Source organism: Nomia melanderi, chromosome 12 (genome assembly GCF_051020985.1).
Source record: "Nomia melanderi isolate GNS246 chromosome 12, iyNomMela1, whole genome shotgun sequence".
Taxonomy (NCBI): domain Eukaryota; kingdom Metazoa; phylum Arthropoda; class Insecta; order Hymenoptera; family Halictidae; genus Nomia; species Nomia melanderi.
In genome coordinates, this window is record NC_135010.1 from 7,302,521 (window position 1) to 7,324,032 (window position 21,512).

Here is a 21,512-nt window from a genome sequence, read left to right on the forward strand (position 1 = left end):
GAACAGCGATTTTGGGCTTTGTCGCACATTAAAATAATGGCGCAGCGGTCGTAAATAGTAATGTGTGCTCCTTACGAATTCGAATCCGGTACTTGCGCGTTCTCGAACACAATAAAAACCAGCCGGATTTCCTGCTGAGCTTTTTAGACGAGAAGTGTCATCAAAAATACCGTCATTCGATTTTTATTACCCGCGAGTCCTCTTACGGCTAGGGCTCGTTTACAACGGCCGGGACGAGAGGAAGAACTGGTAGGGGCGCACGGATCCGTTTGGATTAAGGGAAACTCTATTATAGCGTAATGGATTAACTTCGCCTGACTTCGGGAACGGTTTAAATTACTTAACAACCATTCTCGCCGGGCACACGAAAAATCCAGCCTCTCCTTACTTCGGTCATCCTCCGTTTGCAGATTAAAGCAATTTCGGTAGGCGCAGCTTCGTTTTTTTCCCTTCCTTTTTTTAGTGGCTCCATTTACAATAGTGTTTTAACCTTTCCCAACACGGTCAGTGCTGTTGCACTTTTGTAAGGGATGGTAAAAGTTGTAGGAAGGGAATTCGATGAACTGGAATTGAGCCTGCGCGAGGCTGATTACAATCGTGAGGATTGCTGTACCCTACGGGGGTTGATCTCTTATGGTTCTCAGTTTGGACGTTGTCGTCTCAGCTGTTTTGCGTAAAGTACGCAATTTACGAGGAACGGTAAACTTACTTTATTATTATTACTTACTTTTTTACTGAAGTTTTTATACTGGGTACTTAGAAACCGGATTGCTTAAAAACACGCGTATAAAGTATATACATTTTCTAGAGTCATTTTATTTTTACCGTAAAGAATCCTGTAGTCCATAAACAAATTTTCAATCTATAGTCACCATTACTTCAAATTTCCTTAATTAAATTAATAGAACGATTAAAGTAATGTCCAAGCATATAAGTGACACTTTAAGATATCATCAAGACACCAAGAACTTAAACTATCTTCTTCTCTGTTATCTTTTAATAAATTATTCATCCCCTTCGATTTTACAAATCTACAGTATTCTTCTGGGTGTCTCTGTACTCTAATAACATCCGATACATCTAATATACGGCATAAATTCTGAAACGAAACGAAAGTACTTAAATCGACGTAGCTCTTATTTACGCGTCACATGGTGTCAGTAAAAATGGACATTGTTGATGAGAAAACGCCCACCGGTTCGCGTGCATCGTCTCAAATAGAAACGTTACGCTGACGAGATCGAAGCAGCCAGGTTGAGAGCCAGTCTTTTCAAAACATCGGGATGTTGGTCAGCATGTCATATGGTCAATAGCCAGTGGCCGCGTGGGTGGATGCAGGGTGCAGATGCAGGAAGGCCCCGCGGCCAACCCTTCCGTAATAATGTCCAAAGAAGGGGGCTGCGTCCAGGACCCTTTCCTCATTGTGACATCCCGATCTGCTGGGGACACAATGTGTCTCCGTCTCGACGCACGGTCTAGCTAACGGTAAACGCACGGTGGAGAATGGCCGCCACCTCGCCCGAAATGTGTGTCAAAAGGCCGCAATTTGTGGGGCGCTAGATCTGAAAACCGTGACCCCACAAACCCTTCCCAGTTCCCGGATGGGTCCATGTGAAATTTTTGAATAATTTCTGGACCGCGAATTTTATCACACTTTACTTTAATAATACAACATTATTATGGAAAACCAAGTTGCATCGTAGTGCTTTGGCAGTACAATTTGGAATTATTCGAAACGTTAAAGGAGACTGTAATAAAAATTGACAATTCGATCAACAATGCTTTCCAATCCAACCTCCTTAGAGGTTATAAGCCTTAAAGGAAAGTTTATGAAATGTGTACAGTTGCAGCACGATATTCTGTTGTGAAATACGGTGAAAGAAGGAAAGGAATAAAGTGAATTTATTGGTTATTGGAGAAGTTGAAAATAACTTCCCTTTGAAAATATTTTTGACAACATCGTTTTCACTGCGAATAGAATAAATGATATTTTCATAGATTAATCTATACGCAGTATATATTTATAATAAAAGATTCTGTTTCATTCTACATGACGAATTATACGATTAAGACCTATTTTTCACGGAGTGAGGTAAGTCGTATTTCCCACGAATGCATCGTATTTTAACACCCGGGGTATCTCGTAGTCTTCCCACCCTACACAGCACCACGTTGTGTTCTTGAAGATTGTGTCCAATGTCTGCGAAGAAGAGCAAAACGAATGGTAGGCATCGGAAATGATTAAGATAAATTAAAAATATTAATATTTACATAATGATATTAAGATAAATTAGAAATAGGAAGATAAATTCAGCATATTATTATTCACACGATCGCTTCACAGTCATCTTTTAAGTACTTACGAGGCACATAAGCAGTCAGTTCTTTTCCAGTTGACAGTCGCACGATAACGCATTTTCGATTCGCAGAATTCGGTTTCTTCGGTTTCTTGATGATCACTTTTAACACTACGCCTTTCGCGTACGGCTTTCCATCCAAAGGATTTTTCTTTTTCTTCTTCGTTTTATAAGGCCCCCCGATTTTGTGCATTCTCTGCAATGTTGAACCGAATCTTACCTGCTCGAAGCCTGGTCCAACAAAAAACCGTTTATATTAGATTTTTTGCGAAACGCAAAACAAAACGCATTTCTTATGTTATGAATTTTGTAAAGAAATGCTCGATATATTCAATTCTTGTATTGATTTCTTCTATTACGATTATGTATGTTTTGAAAATGAACCGCAATATATAAGAATGAGCAAAAAATATAAGAAAAGCAAACAAGAAATGATCGAAAGAAAAAGAATAAAGTGGACTATGAATTTCAATAAATTTACCTGCAACTTTTTCGGAAAACATAAGAAATTTATTATTACCTTTATTTTAGTTCAACCGACTAATCGTTAGTTAAAGAAAACAAAGATAAACAACTATCAATTTTCGAGTACGCACGCAAAGGGAAAGCAATAGGTGAATGGGAACAATTGAGTTTTCACTGGAAATTCTACGGTTACGCAATGATTCGAAGCAAATTGCAGTTGCGTTCCACGAAAACGTTCTTCAATTACGAAATTGCTTCTTTGACTTCAGCTAGTACTTTGAATAATTAATAAACTACCTTAATAGACTACTAGATTTCAATACATTATCATCAATGAAATAGAATTTGTACGATACGTATGAATTATCATATGTGGAAAGGGTTGCAGTGACCTCATTTTCGTAAACAACCCCCTTGAAATGTAGATTTTTATTAAAGATTGCGCGAGAAACGTGACAAAAGTGATTGAAAGTTGCAAAGAAGTTAGATAAGGAAATAGGGAGTCCCCAAGGATGACTGTGTTCTAGTCAAGGTAATTGTGAACGGGGCCAGGGAAAAATGGAAGACCCACTGCGCGGTAACGGTACCGAGAAACTGAAAACTCTTTCGCAAATAATCTTACGGGCCTAAGAAAAGAGGGTCTCCGGCGGTGGGATATCAAATATGACGGGCGCTTGACATCTGCAAGCCGACCGGCGAAAGCAGTCCTTTCTCGCTCGAGCGTGCATAAGCTTATTAAGCAACATTGTTGCAAGGTTCGGTCCACCCACCCTTGCACAAAACGTCCACGATCCGTGGGATCACGCCAGGCAAAATGTTTATCGCGACGTTTGCAACATTGGAAAATCGAACGTGCGGAACCATCGCAAAAATTGCAACAGCGAAACCTGATTTCCAATCCGTTTGTGCGTCTATAGAAATTTTCTACGAACATTGCAAATAAAGAAAACCTGAATGATGCAACGAAGCGTATTTTTCTGTGAATTCTCTTATTCTTAAGTATATCATGATGTGATTCATAAAAAGGAAAATTTAACGAATGTTTCTTCTAAAAGTATTATAGTATATAATAATTATATAGTTTATTGACTTTGATGCTATATTCCTTGAACGTTTGGAGGATTTTCAAATCATAGGAAGTATTTAGCTCACGATTATTTAATGAAAATAGAATGGATCTCGAATGCAGCATGGTAAAAATTTGCGCGTACAATCAATCGTCCACGGTGTCAATAGGAAAATTCGTGGCCAGAAATAAATTCGTCTCCGTCGACACGTATTTTAAATGAAACGTCGAGGATGACACGACAATTTCGCGATAGCCTCCACAGGCCGGTTTGCACGGGTCTGTTAGTCGAGACTGTACCATTGTTGTTCATTTGGAGATCTGGCTGACCACGGTCCGTCAATACGACAGATGTCCAAGCCTGCCGCTGCTAATCCGACCTAACTCGGACTTAACTAAGGCAAGAGACCAGCAGAACCTATTATGCACGGAAGGCAACCCCTTTTTCCGAAGATCAATGCGCAAGATTACATTGCGAAAATTCTCGACGTCGTGGTTGCGCCTTTGTCACGTTCACGCAGCCGAGATTCCCATGTAAAACCTCATGGCTTATTTTTTCGGGTTACGATGTTGGTTGACAATACTGCAAATTTTGCGCAATTAGATTACAAGGTCCGATACCAGGATTAATCGTTCTGCGGAGACAGGACGTGCTTTATGGTCCAACGAGTCTTATGAGAACTGTGTGCTACCTCGTTAGTCAGTCACAATTACGCGAACATTGCGTTTTGATGAAGATTAATAAGTACTTGTCTGGTATACTTGTTAAAAATTGTAAAATTGAAAACATAATTCTATTACTGTGGATTGAAAATACTAGAAGATCAAACAAAAAAGGATTGCAAATGGAGACATGAATAATCCTTATAAAAAGAGGTGGCTATACTGATCCTCCAATGGCTAGAACGTTTAATAAATTTGATCATGAAACATTTCACTAAAACATTTCATATTCCATTAGAATTTTTATTGGAATTGCAGTAAAAATTAAAAGAGATTGATGAGGAGGTAGTCCACGGACAGTGGTTATCGATTGGTGAAGGAACAGGCTTTGTGGCGTCGCGAGAAATGGGAAAACGGGAATAACAGTCTTACCGCGGCCTGTACCCATCACCGATCGCTTCTGACAACTGGTCAACCGCAAATGGACACGTCACCCCCTTCGATTCCCAGCGATTTTCGGCGTCGGCCACGGGAAACCCTGGGCCACCCTATTGGTGCTCTTTCTTGCGGAGTAGCCGGATCCCTTTTTGCATTTCGAGAATCTCTTTTGCCAGCGCTGGGATCAAAGAGGTAGAAGAGCTGCGTGCGCTTTTGCGAGCCACGCGCATTTTCGCGAAGAAGAATGCCGGGTACCCGTGGTACCCTTTTTAAGTCGACCACCCCTTTCGCCGCATTTACTCCGCAGAGATACGGATCTGTCCAAAAGGCTTACGGAAACTTGAGATGTCACTCGGATTCCAGCCCAGCCATTGTCCGTTCTTGTTGCGCTTATGGGAAACGCAAACAACCCTCGGGAAAATCTCGCACAATTTCACGCAAATAAGCCATCGTGGGTCATTACATTGCTCCGAATGAATCTCTAATTTCTTCTGGCTAATTCTTAGGTAATATTTTCTAGAGACTGATTGTTGTCTTTAAAGTGTACAGTAGATGTTTTTGAAAAAGGGGGTGGATATAATTTCGAGCGGTAGACGTTGTGTCAATGTAATATGGAAAAGGAAAATAAGGATGTAAATGTTTATACCTGTGTCTGTATATTCATTTGTCAATGAGTTACAGTTGAGTATTATAGAAAATTGTTAATAAGGGCGGGGATTGTAGGTTATGTTAAAGTATGAAGAATATTATTTAGAAAAATCTGTTTAAACATCAAATTAGTTATATACTGTTGAAATCTTAATGTTAATTGTGATAGAGTATAATTGATAATGTTACCTTGGAATATGTTTCCAATGCATGACTTTGCAGCATTTAATAGGCTTCCAGCTAAGGAAAAGAGAGATTTCCATAGTTAATTATTTCATTAAGTATATTTAACACTATCCAATCTTGTTAAAAATATAAATACCTTGAAGAATAGGGTTCGGATATAGTCGTGATACTTGCAATTGATTACCTGTAATAAATTAAAATAAAGTTTATAATTTAAATAGTTTTATTTACTATTGCCAAAAGCATTTTATTAAATAATTTGTACAGAAAATAAAGTTGTTTTGAAAATAAACAAAACAGGAATCTCAAGCATTTACTAAGGAAATTCAGTGTGTTTTATAACGAGAAAAATGAAGGTACTTGAAAGTAGTAATTACTGTGCACATTTCGTTACAGACATAAAACAATTGTAAGAAATAATAAATAAGACGTCAAATATTCGTTTTCTATCTATGGAGAGGTTAGTTTAGAGGTTATGTAGGAAAATTTGCGTATAAATACCAAGAGTATCGTACTTTCGACAGAACTCCTTAAGCAAGTTTTAGCTAACCTTGCTACACTTCTGGCCAAGATATTCATAGTTAAAAGAATACAAACTTTTTACAACAATTAACAATTTCTCGCAAATGCAGACATCTTACACAATTCACCTAGCGTTGAAATGATGAACTATGTCGAAATATCAACAGAAAAGTAGATCATCTAGATTCCTACATTATCTTAACAACAGCAATATGACCTTTCAATAAATAATTTGCAAAAAAGAGAAAAGGTCGTGAATCATCATTATTTCTTCAACTATACTGAAGTGAACGTTCTAATACCATAGTTTTTTATACACATCAAATATATTATACTTCAGACTTATAAACATATGATATGTAACCTTTAGAAATTTTTTACTAACGTTTGTAATTAACAATAAATTTATAAAACTCTTAAACGTTGAAACCCAGTTTTCAATCAACTTTCATCTAATAAAACGAACCCAAAGAGTGAAAAATAATGTCGCCTTAACTTACCATCCACAATTCAGATAGTAAATTATAACTAAATTATAACTAAATTAGGATAATGGGAAAACATATACAACCAATGAAAAAGTATTAAAATTTATTTTACATATCGATCATCAGTACAAAAACTCATATAGACAGTGCACGTATTAGGTGGAAGGTATAGTAAAGCTCAGAGACTTATTGATGTTAGTTAACATCGACAAACACTGCGCCCGTTCACCATCCGCGGCCATAGCCGCCAGAAAGTCCTCCGGAAGAGTATCCACCGGACAAACCACCGCCGTGTCCTCCGGAAAGTCCTCCCAAGAGTCCTCCCGAAAGTCCTCCACTAGAGTGTCCTCCACCGAGACCGCCAGAGTATCCACCAGACAGTCCACCGCCATGTCCGCCGCTAGAATATCCACTGGAAAGTCCTCCCGAGTATCCACCAGAAAGTCCACCAGAGTATCCACCAGAGAGTCCACCGCCATGTCCACCGCTAGAGTATCCACCACCACCTCGTGAGCTTCCACCGTAGCCTGAAATCAAAATGTTACTTGTTAAAGTAAATCGACTATACCTTAATAATCGTATAAATTTAGATCGGCGCTCGAGATTTGCATAGATGTTGGTAGAACAGGCAATATTGAACTGGACGAAATGAGTAGTTCATACGGAACTAACCACAGGCACCTATAGATAACCGCATATTATGTAATTTTCCTGTCGCCAGCAGTTGCATTGTACTGGAAAAATGTGTCTGTTGCACTGATGTTATGAAATTGACGTAAGATTTAAGGTCAGTACGGTATAATAATGCAAAAGTGGAGTATGAGATATGGGGTAGAGGATTAGTGTGAAGGGACGTTGTGAGTCTGATAAAATAGGATCTATTATGGTGGATGTTAATGCGATGGCATTTAAATGAAATATCGTTTTACCTCCTAGGCCCCCGGAGCTTAAACCACCTCCAAGAATGCCTCTCTTCACGTGATTCTTCTCATCCTGACCGTAGATGGGGCACGCCAAAGCGATGATTGCGAGAACGATCTGGGAAAATGGTAATGTCATATACAATGTGTTTCAATCATTTATTATGAATAATTCATTAAATCAAACTAATTTTTCCATTTAAGTTTTCATTTAAATTCCAATAAAGAAAGAGTGATACAATTATATTATAAAAAATTATTTGAGTATAGTTTCAAGAAATTGAAAATTTTAAAGTAGTGCGTTTATTCTTCATTAATCTGCTACCGAAGGAATTAATTCATTAATTTTGGCACTAATTTCTTATTCCCTTATATTTTTACTCTATATTTTCGTCTTATATTGCAATGAAAAATTACTGCAATGTTCTGTATATATTACCGAATTCTCTAGATACAATAGACAATTCAAAATGTAGAATATTCTTTATAACCGAAAAAATTTTCAAGATACCTCGTTTTTACATTGCAATTTTCTTCCAAACAAATTTTTAATTCTAGGAATACATTTTTGAAGAATGCTTTTTGATTTCGATTACTAGCGTACGGAACACAGACGAAATCTAATTAGTACAATTACATTGTTGCGAGGAATCTGTTAACTGATCAACTTACGAAGGTTTTCATGATGGTTGCGATGTGTGGTTCAGGATTGAAACTGATGCAAAAACCGTGGAACGTACCCCCTTTTATACCACCCGAGTGATTTCCTGCGGTACCGCATCCCGGTAAACCGGGTTTCGCGTGTGTTCGTGTCAACACAATTGCGCGCCACGTGCTGGCCGACGCGCCTTTCTAAAGCAAGCCGCGCTACTCTTGTCGCGGAACTTCCTATTTTTCGTTTTTGTTGTGAGATCATGCGAAGATATCGGATACGGCAGGCCTGTCAAGTCGGTTGGAAAAAAATAGGTCAATTGTGAAGATTAGCGATAGTGGTGGTAAACGAAATCGTTATTCGCGCGGAAGCAATCTACGATTTCGGCGTTCCCCTTTACATTGGAAAGTGATCGCGCAAATAGAAACACGAAAATTATCAATAATGGTAAATCTATCGGTCGATCTAGACATGTAATGCGCTGCGTCTCTTTCGAATTGGAGAGTCTAATTAAAGATTGCTTCGATTCGCATTACGTCCACGCCGTTCTCCAAGCCAATAACTTCGCCTCGAACTAGCTGAACACGTGGTATCATAGCCGGCTGACCTGTATCGGGTTCGTGGTTAGCTGCTGACCGATAGTATCGGATAAATCGAAAGCGGATGAACATCGTCGGCACGCGGTCATTTTGCGGAAATCATTTTTCGAAGGATGAACCTAGCCTGCACCTAGAATCCAGAGCAGCCCTGCGAGTATCTCTTGTACAGTATTCGCCGCGCATCTCGAATTTCATCCATGGCCAGACTTTCACTGCTTCTAGACACTAGGGGGACGGTTTTCAATTGCAACGTTACGTAAAAAGACAAATTCATATTTTTCAACCGTGTTTTGCGTCCATACTTCCTCTATGCGCTCGTTTGTTCCTCCAGCGACTGATCTGGGTGACTGAAACTGTAACTAAAAATCCTGCGAGAATACGGATATGCATTAGACGGTTATACGGTTTCTGCTTTAGTTGAAACCGCTATCTGTTTCTCTGTAGAAAAGTTAATGTAACGACTTCATTAGAAATGTCTACTTTTTGCTACTTTATGTGATCTTTCAATGATCTTTCGCGGAACACTTTGCTGAAAGAATTATCTAACGATGGAAAGTACTTTTACGTATTTTTTGTTTACAAGAATTACTCTTTGAACGTTTGTGTATTAGCTATCTCTTAGAATATAATATTTTATAATATTTTTATGTGAATGTTAATTGATAAATTATATGGGTATTGTTTGGTTTAATACCTTTTGTTACACAATGTTACAATTCAATGAACTGCCCCACCAAGGTAACATATTTTCATAGAAATTTTCGGGTTACTCTTAGATCTTCAATTTTATATGATAGCAACTAAGATTTAAATTATGCAGATTACTGGCAGTACAAAATTCTTTATAAATGAAATGCCTTAGTGTTACAGTATTAAGTGATAATTTTAGAAGTGTGGATTAAATTAGAAATTTAATAAATTAAAGTTTAATATATAACTCTTCTGCAGTAAATCGTTTAATTCGAGAAATGGAAACAAACTGATTTTATTCTAAGGAAATACTTTTAATATTGATATAATTATTTACAAAGTATTACAAGTATTAGAGTAACCTGGCAGCTGTACACTGAAGTAATAGTAATCTGATATATGCGAAACACCGACGGGCACTATGTTTCGCTGTTTTGTTTCCTATGTAGAAGGAATATAGACATTATTATTACATAACGGAAAGCAATTAGTAAAAGTAAACTGATTTTTTGTAAGTCTGACTGCAGTTATTACTAAATGCCCCTTAGCAAATCATTGCTAAATATCCCAAAGTTCGCTATTGAGCAACTATGAAAGGGTTGCATTTCATTCTGATCGTTATACCGATAATGTGGACAAAGTATTCAGTGGTAATAAAAACGCATTATCTGATTGGTCTAGTTAATAACTGAAAATTATCATTAAAAACAGTAGTTTACTATCTATACAATTTGAATGTAGAATTTCTATTAACCGAATTCTGTATTATCGTAAAATATACTTCATATAGAAATTGATTAACACTATTAAAAAAATTCTTCAATGTTTAACAATGATAAATAAATAGGAATGATTTTTTCTTTACTTTTTAACTTTAGTTAATAAAATTAAAAGTAAAAATTTAAGCATTCTAGTGTTTGAAACTTCGCGTGTTAGTATATTCATATTTATTCATTTGAATTCGAATATGGCGTGTTCTAAAATACTATTATAATATGAAAATGTACCTGTTAACGTTAATTGTGAATATAGAAAAGAAATCTATCTTATCATTATAAATAGAACTGTTTTACCGATTCGACTAGAAATAGTAGTATGAAATTGTAAAGAGTAAGGAAAGATAGCGCTGTCAGTGTGAAATAAACACGGTAAATGCATCAATGGGAAAGTCGATTCAGTCAGTTCACGTGTTGCTAAGATGCATTTTAACCCTAGATGAAAGATTAATTTAAGTTGCTTTTTTCTTAATTTTTGTGACAAGAATACGGCAAGAATGTGACAAAAATGAAGACTGATTAATGTGAGATAGAAAATTTTTACTATTTAATCATAATATATACTTAATTACTTCAGTTATTTCTGTATTTATACTATGCTGGGCAACAAATACTTATTTTCTTCGTTAGTTTTTGGTCGTTTTAATATTGACCGCATTTTTCGACAATGTATACGAAATCTGTCGTTTGATACTGCCTTATGTCAAAAATTGAAATTAAAAGAAGGAAACGAAAAATTAACAAATGTATGTCAAAATGACATTGAAAGTGTCAATGTCAATTCACCATACAATGATGTAGATAGAGTACATAGAGTCTCTCAGTTTGAGTCTAGTATTTATTCTGAAGTAGAAGAAGAACAAATAGAACAAGAAAATGTTAATTATGAATTTAATGAAGAAATTAACATAGATAAAATGATATCTATAAATATAACAGAAGGTAAGGAGAATATGATGACATTGATGTTGCAACATCTAGATCTATTTATAATCTTATGACATCTATTTAAAATGTTATATATCATAGAAAAAGGCTATACAGAGTATGAAAGACTTAATATGAGTTATGATGAAGCAAAATTAATAAGTTCTTATAGACCTATGACTAATGACATGATAAAAAAGATGACTTCATTCCCCATTCTTGGGTCTGAGAGTGCCGAAATAAATTTCAAAGGAAATAACAAAGAGCCAGGTGTACCAAGCGTATCAATTATTCTTCGCCAAACTATGTCAGCAGATGCAAGAAAGGCTTTAGATACATGGAAGACAAACATGATTGATAAATTAGGCCAGGACCGGTTTAATATATACTTCCAAGGTTTTGTCTTCAGTGAACTTATCCTTAGTATTTAGCTGACTCTGTATTCATTTGCTTACCCCCGTTTTAGATTTATTGAAAAATGGTAAACTGTTACATTCTTGTATACGAAGTACCTTGCAAAATGAAAAAATTACAATTGCCCCACAAGTTGAATTAGCATATAACAGCTTGAAACCTGTTTTTATGGATTTAGAGAAAGTGAAAACTTTGGAGACTTATGTGATACATCCAAATTTGGTATATAAAGGGATTGTGGACTGTATAGCTGTTTACAGGTAATATAGAAATTGACCTTCTCATCATAAGAGAAGCTCACTCAAAGTAGCAGGTCTTATGGTACAGTAGATTGACTATTACATTCAACAAATCTCAATCATTTTTAAACAATGTGCTTAGGGGTGAGTTGTGTGTAATTGATTGGAAAAAGTCGGATAAAGATAAATCAACTCTAGAATCAACTTATGATGCACCTGTACAAGTTAGCGCTTACGTCGGCGCTGTGAACGCTTCTAGTCTGTACCCATTCACGGTAATTATCCTGAATTTAGCAATATCGCAGAATATTGTGTTACTCGACTATGAATAATTTAGCAAGATGAATAATTTAATGGTACGTGAATATGTAAAAGTAGAAATCAATTTACAGATAACTAAAGGGTTGGTCGTAGTTGCCTACACAAATGGTCAGCCTGCAACTGTTCACGAGTTAAAAGACGATCTATTGCAAAAATCATGGAAAAATTGGTTGGCACGTTTGAAACAGTTTTATACAGATGTGAGTAAAAAATGATTGTTTATTCACTGTATAAAATTGCACCCGATAGTATTACGGATAATGAAATTATTTGATCAATAATAGCGTATGTAATAACTAACATGAATTGTGATACTCCGATCAGTTTAGAAAAGGCTACGAGCTTTTTCTTTATGAAAATATATGTTCAGTAACAAAGTGCAAGAACAAATATTTGCGCATAACCAAATATTATATACTGTGTTCAGAAATGAAATTAATAAAGAGTTTAAACAGTTTATGTGTGGACAAATTGATTTTTTACACAACTAGATAATTGAAATTTTTGTTTACAACTTATTAAGACCTCTATTAATCTTCAATATTCAGTTTTGCAAACGTTTAAAAAATCTTCAATTTTTCACGTTTTTGTTCCATGCGAAAAGAAAATAATCCGATAATTTATATTCATATAAATTTCCTTGTAGTTTTACCCAGATCCCAATAAAAGTGTGAAAAAGAGGGAAACTTCGCAGTTTTCAAGTATCCAGGCATCCCCGTGTTTTACGATTTCCCGAAACCAATGAAAAACGTTGGTGGCTCATAATAAAAACATGGCCGCGTTCCCGCCTATCCTTTTCGGTTAACATATAGCAATTATAACTTAGAGCCGACCCTTCGTTGGGCGTGACATTATCCAGCTCCCCGTTACAGGGCCTTATAAGCGTCATACGCAACCCTTCGCGTGCCCTTGGGAACCATAAACTAATGGCGAAGCTATGTAGTGGAAGCGCAGCCTTCGTTGTGTTTCCCTGTATTTGAATTCCGGTATAATTCTTGAGCATTTAAATTACTCAGTGCAGCATACGGTGAAAGTTAACATCGGGAGGCACGAACGGACCCGAGTCTACACGTAAATTACATAATCTTGCATTTGCATTTCTCGTATCTTCAGCGCGCGAAGCAAGAATAGAAACAAATGAAGTAAATAGACAATAAATTTCTCAGAAAATTTAGTATAACATTTGACGGTATATCTTATTCGCGTAATTCTCCAACACATTATCGCAGCTATTCGCAAATCATCCCCTAATTTTCGCGCATAAAACATGTTAAACTTACTTCACAGTTTTATATCACAAATCTGATACGTTATTCGCAACGCAAGTGCGCTGGCATTGTTTGAAGTAGCTTCTGTTGCATTATGGGTGCTCGGAGATTTTCGAAATAGCATTTTCGTGTACCCGATGGAACTCTGAAGCGTGTAGGTGGAAGCTGGGAAGAAGATTTCGCAGATTGTGCATCCGCCTTGAGATAAGAGAAGTGTCTTCTTTATTTCTTTATACAGGCAGCAGTTTGGACAACTCGTAACCTGAGTTTATGATGAGTCGGAATACTATCCAGTTTCTATCCGTCTTAGCGAGATTGGCAAGCGCGCGATGTAGCGAGGATCCGCTGGATCTAGGAGACTTCTGCGTTTTCTTTATAGACGATGAAATAGTGATGCCCCGCATTTCTCGTTCGGTATGACAAATAATATGGGGAGATGCTGATTCTTATTAGAATTTTATATTTCTTCTCATATTTCCTTCGATCGTGCCTTCGTGAACAATGTTATTATTCTTTCATTCGCTGTTTAATAATGTAGTAGCAATTCCTTTTTATTTCTACTTCAACGGCTGGCGTCGGAGAGTAATTCGAGGAAATATAACAAAAGAATCGCGTGCACTGATTACCTACATTTTTTCATACAATTGATGTCTTGGGGATGCTGAGTAAAGATGATCATATTTCCGGATTAGTCGCTCAGCGAGCACGGAACGTGAGACAATTCTAAATCTTTCGGCTAATCCTCGCTAATCCTCTCGTAACAGGGACATATTTTCATTGGTCGGTCAACCCTAGGTAGCAGCCCACCCTCCTTGAACAGGATGAGTTATGAAAACGATAACTTTTACAGGGGGATCCCTCACGGATGCGACCGTCAAGGAACCAACGAGCTGTGCTCCGGGAGATTAACGAATTTATAGAAAATCTTCAACAAGAGGGACCGTTACGCAATACTTTTTTATTTCAGATGTAAAGACAGTTTTACTTCTACTTGTCATTCTCTTATATTATCTGAATATATTAAGTTTTAACATTCTTCGTATATCAGCATCTGCCTTTTTATCATTCTACATTGCAGCTAATTCTAAATTAAAAATGAACTTTGCATTAGAATAAGAATAAGATATATAATAAAAACACAGAACCTCTTGGATGTTTTAGGTTAACTTTGAAACTAGTCAATCGATTCAGCTGAAACTTGTTTTATCGTTAACAGTGAAAACACTGAAGAGTATTTCGCTAAATTTTCATTTTAATATAGCGTGTCATGTTTGAACGGTGAACATTTATTCGATTTTTAGCCAACCTGAGGTTTCATAGGATTACTTCTTAGTGTTTCACTCTGAAACAAGTTTCCCTACAATTGATTAGGTAATTCCAGAGGTAAGCATCAAAGTCCATGTGGATTTACCTTTTTATTGCACACGTTATAGGTATATAATCTCTAGGGTGGCGTTGCGTTTTCCTGAAAAGGGTAGCCAGTAATTCAATCATCACGCAAGGTTAAGTGTCCATCTCCACTGCGTTTAAATGGGTTAATAGCCAGCTAATCGAATGTGATCAAAACGTACTCAAAGAATTACAAAATATCTCGTGTGTCGGTATCAAAATAGGCCCGTGACCACTGGGTAAATTACCCGGAAGTAGGTATATAGGTAGGTAATAAAATCATAGTCACGCGATCCGTTTCTATTCATTCCCGGTTGTTGCCGGCGTGGTCGGGCAATCGAAATAAATCCTGGCCGAACGTCTCTCCCGCTGAACTTGTTTCCCCGATTACGAGGTCGGGCGGAGGGGTTGCATTTATCGTCGCCCGGCACGACTTTCGCGGTTCTTAGCGCGCAAATAGGTCCCGGAGGTTTCGGACTTCCCATTAACACTAGAACTACCGGGTATTTAAAACGATTTACGTGTAACTTCTTGTAAAAGTTGTGAGAAAACATTTTTCGAAGTTCTTGTGCAACATTTATTGTACTACATGGAAGAAAATATGAATTTTTCGAATAATATTGGATATATAGAATATTATATTGAATATAAACACCTCCTATTGACACTAGAACTATACAGAAGTATTTAAAATGATGAGTTCTTGTAAGAATTATAATCGACTACTTTTCTAAGTTTCTGTGTAATATTTGTTGTATTATGAAAATGAAAATATCAATTAATTATATAAGAATAAATACAAACATTTCTATACTTCTAGTAGTTGCAAAATAAGAAATCTAAAACCAGTCATATTGACGGGGGTGATAGTTCTAGTACTAATGACCTATTCAACAGCCCCCAGAAATGATAAGAAATTATCTCCCAACTTTCCAAACAACATTCATCACAAAAATCCCAATCTTACAAATAGCATTAAACATAAACACCTCTACAATTCCAAAAATCGCAAAATAAGGAACTCGAAACATCATATTGCCAGGGGTGGTAGTTCTAATGTTAATGACCTAGTCGACAACTCTCAGAAATGATAAGAAATCATCCCCCAACTTCCTAAACAACATTCGTCACAAAAATCTCAGTCTTACAAATAGGAGTAAACATAAACACCTCTACAATTCCAAAAATCGCGAAATAAGGAACCTAAGACACCATATTGACGGGGGTGGTAGCTCTAGTGTTAATGACCCGGTCGAGTGTGAAGCGTGGAACTTTTCTCTTGCCGGGCTAGCGGGTAATAACGCGACCGGGCGGTGTGTAAGCAGCCCCGTGAAAGAGCCGCGAAAGCTCTCTACGTGCCGGAAAACTGGAGCACGTCTGGAATTAAGAAGTTTCCATCCGGCCCGTCTTTCAATGGCAATCTTCCGCGGAATCTTCCGCGTCCGCGTTTACCGGCCGCGACGCGACGCCTTGACGCGCGCACTCTCTCGTTTTCTCTCAAGAGAGTCCGCTCTCCCACGTCGGAAACTTTATAAATACGACGGAGTTCGACGTCCGAGGGTTTGACAGGGACAATGGGCTTGAAGAGTCTTCCACGGAACCATCGTGGAGGACCACGATGGCCGCGCCGAGGGTCGTATGCCCGAATTAATCCTCTTCGAGCGCGAGGCGACTTCGTCGTGCATGAATTATTGATCGCCTGCACCGTGACCACGCTACATTTACCTTTCGATGATAGTTAATAATCTGATGGCCGGTCTACAAAGGACCGAGACGCTGGCGAATTGGAAAACGGCCGATCGTGGGAGGGGCGCGCGATGGAGAGACGATTCGTGGGCGAATGCGGGGCTTGCACAAGGGGTGTTGAAGAATTATTAACCCCTTGTCTTATTGCAACGTGTCAAACTCACGAGGAAGATTTTCAACTGAATTCGACAAACTGGTATGTTATTTGTTTTTAACGTAAGTTATGTATTACTTGCGTATTATTAATCTTTAACCTTTGGAATAAACTTATAGGATAACTATAAGATCAGTTTCTTTTATTGCTAAATTATTAACGATTGTTGTTTTATCAAGTACAGATAATAAATAAATCATAGGGCAATTGATTTATTTTGAATTAAACGTTCTCGCTTGTGCGTTCATTTTCGTCGCGAGGAAGAATATGATCATTGATAAATGAGATGGCCAAGCAGAAGATACAGTAATGGTACTTCTATGAGTATTTATTTTGAATGAAGTTTCGATTTTACGAGTTGGGGTTTCGTAAAGGGTAGATAGTGAATTTTATGAATCTTTGGTAAGTAGACTGCGGATTTTTGGGCATTGTATGTTGCACTTCAAGATTTCCTGTAAATGCAGAGAAATCTGCAGTTTAATGGTAAACATTAATGCATGAATGTTAGTTATTAAACGTTTTATCTAATATTTCATTAACACCCAATATGTTATCGAGTCTTCGATATTATCGGACACTCTTCCTCGCTCGTTTCATTCTAACCTAACGTGTCACCGTTCCTCGTGGTGCATAATTTAGAGGATGCACCATAGCGTCTCATTAGGGACTGTAGCACGATCAAATTTATTATTAGCTGATCATCGATTGGGTTATTTAACGTGGGCGACGCTCGTAGGCGGTAATTACGTACTCGACGATTATTAGTGGATTAATCGATTGTTTAAAACTTTAATTGGCAATGTTGCAGCACAAAGTTGCATCATACCTTGTTCAGGTATGCATGGCGATTAAGATTAATATTTTATCTCACGAGAGCTGTTATAATTCATTTTTCCACGTTTAATTAGTCTTTTTTATTTCCATAAATTTATGTGTCTGAAAATTCATCAGATAATTTAAATGTTTGAAAACCTTATTTCTTAATATAATAATTTATAATTATTATTATATTAATAATAATTCGTAATGATTATTACATTAATAATAATACAATACTATATTATTTTAATAATAATTTAATAATTATTAATATAGCAATCATTATCTTAACACTTAGGCGACCGTCTAAAAAGAAATATAACTACAGCCTCCTCCATTATCTCCAATTGAACTCATTCAATTGATTCGGTTAGAATCTGTGTTTTGTAAAAACAAGAACCGTATTTGATGAATTGCAAATAATCCCACTTCAAGACTTACGAAGTAACAAAAGAAAAGAGAAATAAAATAAAAGGCAATACGTTGCTAAATGAAAAGTGGGAGATCTCCCCATTCGGTTGGCTAAGTGTTAATAATTCGCAATTTATTTCCTAGAGATTATAAGTAATTCCCTGGAACAGTATTCCTTCCTGTTTTTTTCCAAGAAAGATACGACAGAGTTTCAATTGTGTATCCGCTTTATGCACTGTTGGAATTCAAGGTTTTGAAAGAATGGAGCGAAACGAGATACAAAGCGTAATCGCAACAACGTTCATAAAATGCTCCATCGCATCCTTTGACGACATTTCGGTATAAAAGAAATCCATACTCTGCGCATTCGCTAAAAACGAGTCCGGTTCACGCGTCGTTTAACAGAGCAATTAAACCAAGCACAATAAACCTCGCGAAGATTACGCAGCGATTATTCTTGCGCAACATAGAGTCCTGTCGGGAAGCCAGCGGAATTTATGCGGCGAGGACAAGGGTAAGAAAAGATCTGGGGACGAATACTTCCCTTTAATGCCAAATTGAAATATTATAGCCTACTCTGCTGCGCTTCCTTTTCCTTTTACTCGGCCATGTACGGGGTGACTCTTGAAACACTGCCCTTGTGCCCTAAAAAAATATAAAAATATTGTGCAAGAAATCTGTTACACTAACGGAAAACTCATTGCAAAACGAAGAAACAAATAAAATAAATAAAGAAGAATGTATTTTAGAAATCTTCCCCTAACAATAACAGTATTTTTTAAATTTTCTATTCGTTAGATATAGGAATGAGTATCGAGTCACTCCTGTAACAGTATTTTCCAAACTTTACTGTTACTACTGAAATTATTTTCTAATTATCGCATTCGACTTTTTGATTAATCAATACAGTTTATGGTCATTAGATTATTATGTTGCAGGTTTGTGTCCAAGAAAATCTAATTTCGATATCGACCAAACGCATACATGATTAAATTCAATCTGGCCATCATGTAATTCCCGTATCAATAATTTACGTTTGCATAAATGTTTATAAATATTCATTTCCCGGTAGTGCCATTTGTTTTCCACGAACATATATTACGAACCGATAATTCCATGGAAATTAGAATACGCGAAAAGTACAAATCTGCTTTAAGTGGAAACAGAAAGGAATATTTAGACACAAGAAGAGAATCCTCGGCAACAACAAAATTTCTTTCTCTTCAATTTAGATACATAAACAGTTAATACAATTACCAATTAATTTAAACATATAAAATCTCTCTTAATTATTAAATATTTCACTTAATAATCTATTTCGAATCACATTTACGATTCATAATAAATAAAAACTGAACTCTCCCAGCTTTCTTAGAAAAAACAGTAAGTTACCTCTCACAAGACCCAACAGTACTGCTCCAATCAAAAGAATTAAAGGGCAACACATCCCAGAAAAATTCCGCATTACCAAGAAACCCAAGTATCACTACAAACACCACAGTTTAACCAAGAAACATCTCGCAGCATTTTATTTTCGACTCGTGTCCGTAATTCCGGGCATCCCCTTCCTCGGGCGCCACCCTGTACATGTTATAGCGCGGCGGTTCTCGGGCAATTTGATAGCGCGCTATATTTTACAAAGAAAGCTCCTAGCGCCGTGTATATCGCGAAATCGGCGAGATCCGCAGCGAGCTTGAAAATATAACCCTGAACAGGGAGGCGGCGTACTTTAAATTCCCCGATGCTCCTTCGCCTTCGAGCCCGTGTACAGGATTCCAATGCCGTCGGTGGAACGTCGAAAGAGTGCGCCCTGAGAAATCGCATTTTCTTTCTTCTCCCGGGCGGCGTTTCGCGCGTCGCGTCCTGCACTTTTATATATTTCACCCCCGAACCAGCCGGCTTTCTCCCCCTTTTCTCTTGCCTCTGTCTACTCCGGTCGTCCATCTCTCTATTAATAAACGGCCGGCGACGTTTCTGTAAATATTTGCTACCGAAACGAAACTGAAGCGAAAAACGTCGCCAGCAGGGCGGGGAAAGGGAATCCTCTTCGCGTTTCATTATTTATCGATACCCGGCTAGCGCCCTGCGTAGTGAATTATTGAACCGACCCCAGGGTGCATTTCCGTTTTCGAATAACTTGCCCGGCGAGTAACTCGGGATCGAAGAATTACAGGTTGTTGTCTTGGCGTCGATTAATTTTTAAACTCGGAACACTGGCACGTGCGCCTCGTACCGCTAAACGTGCTTCCGCCTTTCCCTTTTACTGTACTTCTTAGCAGAGACCTTCCGAGGGGCAATTTTCTTGGAAGAAGTATCTATGCATCGAATCGATTGGTTCGGAACGGAGGGACACTTGGATGGCAGCGATGATGGGTTCTATAAATTAAGTGTAATGATGATGTTTTCAATACGTTGAAGGTCGTGGGGGTCGCCGGTGGTCTCGAACCAAATCGAACTAGTATAGTTCACTCGATTAAACGAAGATTATTTAGAAACATTTCGGTATTATAATTAATGCTACCTAATGCGGTGGCAGTCAGCTAGATGAACGTGTAATAATAGTAATGCAATTCGATCCGATGATTTGATATTATATTTTTTCTGTGTTGTGTATTTTGCTGTATGAAATCGTGTGGTATTTAATTTGGTATTCAGTTAACGGTGCACGTTGTTTGACGAGGGAAATAGTGCGTTAAGAATTGTTTGTCTTAGTTCCATTGTTTTTCACCTATTTCGCCTTGAGCTTTCTATTTGGGACATTGCAGTGTTCTGAAAATAAATGACAAATTTTGTGGAATAATAATATCTTGCTTAGCAATACTATTTTTATACATTGTTCACTACTTGTTATTCCCGTTAGTAAAAACATCTCGCTATTAATATTTAATTTGTAATAAATAGAAATGGTTGTGTCGTGTTTTTATCAGTACGTTAAATTTTAGTTTGTGTAAAAATTTGACTCTTAATGGGTTGAGGATATATATGAAGATGTTATACCCTTTGAACGTTTGCGTGTTTATTAACCCCTTTCGAAATTTCTTCATTAAAAGTATGATTTGGACGAGAATTTGAAAATAACTAATAAGGGAACATACATAAATTAAGAAACGAGGCTGTTCTATTTCGGTATTTTTAATAATTTAATTTCTAATTTTAATAAACACTAATTTTGTATTTTAAGTTGTAGGTAGCTGTGAATCTGAATTCTTAAATTTCTTCGACCTGGTAAAAGTAATCTGCGTTATAACGTGGAAGTGGTCCGAAGGGGTTAAAATTTAATCCAATTTGTAGTTTCATTATATTCCACGTTTCTGTGGATGCTATGCGTGTATGAGATTAGCAGCCTAGAAGTAA

General features: G+C 37.1%; 3 protein-coding genes across 3 annotated transcripts; 1 reads left to right on the forward strand and 2 right to left on the reverse strand.

Moving 5' to 3' along the window:
- Nucleotides 1-1,959: 1,959 nt before the first annotated feature.
- On the reverse strand, nt 1,960-6,498 carry tko (30S ribosomal protein S12 technical knockout). Its single transcript, XM_031974741.2, has 5 exons — nt 6,339-6,498; nt 5,960-6,007; nt 5,827-5,877; nt 2,364-2,588; nt 1,960-2,200 (listed from the first exon to the last, which is right to left on the reverse strand). Exons 1-5 carry the CDS (start codon nt 6,400-6,402, stop codon nt 2,067-2,069), a joined length of 522 nt encoding a protein of 173 aa, XP_031830601.1. The 5' UTR covers nt 6,403-6,498; the 3' UTR covers nt 1,960-2,066.
- A 421-nt stretch (nt 6,499-6,919) lies between these two features.
- On the reverse strand, nt 6,920-8,748 carry LOC116426262 (uncharacterized). The gene is made up of 3 exons (XM_031974966.2): nt 8,426-8,748; nt 7,763-7,871; nt 6,920-7,360 (listed from the first exon to the last, which is right to left on the reverse strand). The coding sequence occupies exons 1-3, from the start codon at nt 8,435-8,437 to the stop codon at nt 7,059-7,061; spliced, it is 423 nt and encodes a 140-aa protein (XP_031830826.1). The 5' UTR covers nt 8,438-8,748; the 3' UTR covers nt 6,920-7,058.
- A 2,088-nt stretch (nt 8,749-10,836) lies between these two features.
- LOC116426189 (mitochondrial genome maintenance exonuclease 1) lies at nt 10,837-12,828 on the forward strand. The gene is made up of 5 exons (XM_031974810.2): nt 10,837-11,412; nt 11,500-11,793; nt 11,864-12,071; nt 12,193-12,325; nt 12,443-12,828. Exons 1-5 carry the CDS (start codon nt 11,067-11,069, stop codon nt 12,584-12,586), a joined length of 1,125 nt encoding a protein of 374 aa, XP_031830670.2. The 5' UTR covers nt 10,837-11,066; the 3' UTR covers nt 12,587-12,828.
- The last annotated feature ends 8,684 nt before the right edge of the window (nt 12,829-21,512 follow it).

What these genes read in the sequence shown, in the direction of transcription:
- tko (XM_031974741.2), bottom strand. Translation starts at nt 6,402, where the DNA reads ATGAATATCTTGGCCAGAAGTGTAGCAAGGTTAGCTAAAACTTGCTTA. An exon ending in TCCGAACCCTATTCTTCAAG is followed by an intron (nt 5,878 to 5,959) that starts GTATTTATATTT and finishes TCTTTTCCTTAG; the next exon opens with CTGGAAGCCTATTAAATGCT. An exon ending in ACTGACTGCTTATGTGCCTC is followed by an intron (nt 2,201 to 2,363) that starts GTAAGTACTTAA and finishes TCTTCTTCGCAG; the next exon opens with ACATTGGACACAATCTTCAA.
- LOC116426262 (XM_031974966.2), bottom strand. An exon ending in AAGCTCCGGGGGCCTAGGAG is followed by an intron (nt 7,361 to 7,762) that starts GTAAAACGATAT and finishes TTTTGATTTCAG; the next exon opens with GCTACGGTGGAAGCTCACGA.
- LOC116426189 (XM_031974810.2), top strand. Translation starts at nt 11,067, where the DNA reads ATGCTGGGCAACAAATACTTATTTTCTTCGTTAGTTTTTGGTCGTTTT. An exon ending in GTTTAATATATACTTCCAAG is followed by an intron (nt 11,794 to 11,863) that starts GTTTTGTCTTCA and finishes CCCCCGTTTTAG; the next exon opens with ATTTATTGAAAAATGGTAAA. An exon ending in CTAGTCTGTACCCATTCACG is followed by an intron (nt 12,326 to 12,442) that starts GTAATTATCCTG and finishes ATCAATTTACAG; the next exon opens with ATAACTAAAGGGTTGGTCGT.